The sequence below is a fragment of the Phytophthora parasitica genome, assembly GCF_000247585.1.
Source record: "Phytophthora parasitica INRA-310 unplaced genomic scaffold supercont2.18, whole genome shotgun sequence".
In the NCBI taxonomy this organism is placed as follows: domain Eukaryota; phylum Oomycota; class Peronosporomycetes; order Peronosporales; family Peronosporaceae; genus Phytophthora; species Phytophthora nicotianae.
The window spans coordinates 881887-884801 of NW_008649004.1; the positions used below are offsets into that span (position 1 = coordinate 881887).

General features: G+C 52.7%; 1 protein-coding gene across 1 annotated transcript in view; it reads right to left on the minus strand.

The window, feature by feature from the left end:
• Window positions 1-2894, minus strand: part of PPTG_22559 (hypothetical protein) — a gene marked incomplete at its 5' end in the record, with an annotated part of 8841 nt that extends 5947 nt beyond the window's left edge. Inside the window, one exon of the mRNA XM_008904802.1 lies at window positions 1-2894. Coding sequence (XP_008903050.1) covers window positions 1-2894 — 2894 coding nt within the window.
• Window positions 2895-2915: the final 21 nt, after the last annotated feature.

Consider the following 2915-nt stretch of genomic DNA (forward strand, 5'->3'; position numbering starts at 1 on the left):
CGGTGGTTGAAGCCATGCACGTAGGATAATGTCAACGCTAGATCAGGAGCTTCAAAGCGTTGTGTCTGCCTTTCAGCTCCACGTGCAACCACCGCATGCGAAACATCTCCACCGGACTTTCGCGGTAGAACTCTCCCTTCGTAGCTCTCATCTAGCGTACCATTGTCGAAGTAGACATCTTTCAATCCCAGCACTTGCAGTCTGTTACGAAGCGCTTGATCGTACTGGCATGCAGGTCGAGGTTGGACGTCCGCAAGCTCCTTTTCCACTCGCCACTGACAGATTGCTGGGTCATATTGACTGCTTGTGATGACTAGGCTTCCTCGAAGCGCAAAGTCACCGGATACTGGCGGATGACCCGAAGGTGAACCAAACAAGGACACTTGTTTTGTTAGATGAGCTTGTGGCATTCTTCTTGATAACCAGCAATTGTCAGAGTCTTTCACTGTTGAAGGGGGACACGGGAACGGGGCCAGGTCGACATCTCCATCTCCGTTTAAAACGAGTGTGAGCCCTCGTGTACTATTCGCCACCACACGGTCGTTGTCTTGGGAGTTCAACAGTAACCCACCGACCTCCCATCCGATAGAAGTGTTATGTGTGTGCCATTGGACGTTGCGAAGAGTAGTCACCGACGCCACGCGCGTACCTGCATGCTGGCGAAGGTCCCAGAAGTATAGCATCGAACCGTGCTGAGTCCGAAGGAAGGCTCCATCGACACTAAAGTCTAGCGCATGGGCGTATGTTGCCTCTGACGAGTTACCACCAGTGACCTCTGCTTGAGGCTTCAGAAGCATGCAACGAGAGAGGCGTCGACCAGGTTCGAGTTTGTAGAGATAAATGAGACCGTTGTCGCGTGCCACCGCAAGCAAAGGCTCAGTCTTCAGAGGCCCAAACCGCATCGCAACCACAGCTGAGCTTGTGTTCTTCATCGTCGTCTCAATCGCCATGACACTACTCGACGCAGTACCGGTTCGTCGCGCCAGCATCACTGTTCCGTCCTCGCTACCGACAGCGAGGCGCTCTCCATCACTACTGAACTCCAGACAACTTGGAGCTGCTGAGGACCCGGTGAAACGTAGGTGCTGTACAAATGCGCGACGACGCAGACTCCAGATCTTGACAAACTTGTTGCCAACACCGCACGAAGCAAAGCAACCACCAACGGTACTCGCGGTCGCGATACTACGCGTGGGTTGTCCAGTATGTCCCGACGCCACAATATTCCAGCGAAAACTGTCAGTCGAAGTTGATACTTCATCATCGATCTCAAAGATGTTCCCTGCTCGAGTAGCTACTAGAAATCGTTTCCTTTGGGCATCGTAATCCAGCGAGCAGATACGGAAATCGTCGCCTTCGAGAATGCTTTCCGGTCTGATGACAGTAGACGATGACGGAGTGACCTCGGGAACCGGAAGTAGAGCGTGGAGATCTAGTGACTGGCCGATTGGACGCAGAGTGGAGTCCCATTGCTTGATCTGGCCGTCCTTGCCAGCCGAGAAGAGCACCATCGACTGACACGATAACATACAAACATTGACGCTGGTTTGAACGTCATGCGCCTGGATACAACGCGTAAGTGTGTGACGTTCAAATAGTAACAGCTCACCTCGAGCAGTTCCAATAACTGCAGTCTGTATCCCGTAGTAAACCGCACTCAGACACACTGGCACCGTTTGCAAAGGTGGGTCTACAGTTCCATGCCAATGTGGTTTCTTGTGCTTGAAGAATCGACCGCCAACGTGATGAAACACCACAAAGTGGGCACCGACAACGACAATTTCGTCGCCGTCTTCGTTGAGTGCGAGAGCCAGTGGCCGTTTACTCGATCTCGCCCTTCTTCCACTTGCTGCTGGATGCGCTCGACCTGACACCACCACGGCTTCTTTCTGCCAGTTCCACAAGGCCATGGACGCACCATCGTCGCTACCAATTGATGCAATTAGAGCCTCCGTCTCGTGTGGTTTCTTCTTCATCAAGTTACTACTCAACACTGCTGATGAATTCCCACCGGCTCCGCTACGGTCGCCAATCGACAACGCCTGGGTTTGTCGGAGTGTGGCTGTAGCTGCCGACGCAGCAGCAGGAAAGCTAACGTGTGCGACTCCAGCAGGATGAAAGTTGCGCAGTACAGCTAGACATTGTAGCGTTCTCGCGTTCCAAACATGAATTTCAGCTCCAGCTTTGGTGCTTGTGGTGCTATCCGAACAGGCATCGCCGGTTGCCACGATCTCCCCACTGGCATTCACATCCAGACATCCAATTGCACGTCTGTGGCCACGATAATATCGCTGCTCGTGACGCTGGGAGGAGTATAACACAACGTAGCTCCCCACGAAATAAACCGCTTCACCCGTAGCTAGCAGGCGACACGCGTTTCGAGCTGATGATCCACTGGTTCCGTAAACCCACTCTAACTGTAAGTTCGCAGGTGGAGGCATACCGTTCTTCTTGCAGACTGACGCAGTATTCTGTAGTGGTTGAGAGATAGGCTCAATCATCCACGGTGGGGGAACTTCAGCCCATTTTCGACTGATACCCAGATCTAATTCCGCTTGATCTCGACGCTTATCGGAGTTTCCTAAATCCTCCACATCCAGATCTGAGTCATCATCACTACCATCAGGCAGTGAGAGAGCGTCCTCGAACCCCACAGCCTTTTCAGCAATAAGACGGAAGCGCTCGACTTGAAGCATGAATTCACGGTTGCGACGTGCCCACGCGATGAAATCCTCGAAGACGAGTGCTGTCGTGGTCTTATCCACATGAGAAAATGCGTTTTCTGCTAGCCCAAGACAGAGCATCATCGCCTCCATAGAGTTGTTTGCGTCTGATGCAGAGTGCAGAGAGGACAACGCTGAGCTTTCAGGACCACCGCCGGTTAGTAGCGCCATGCCGATTAACACAGACTTCAT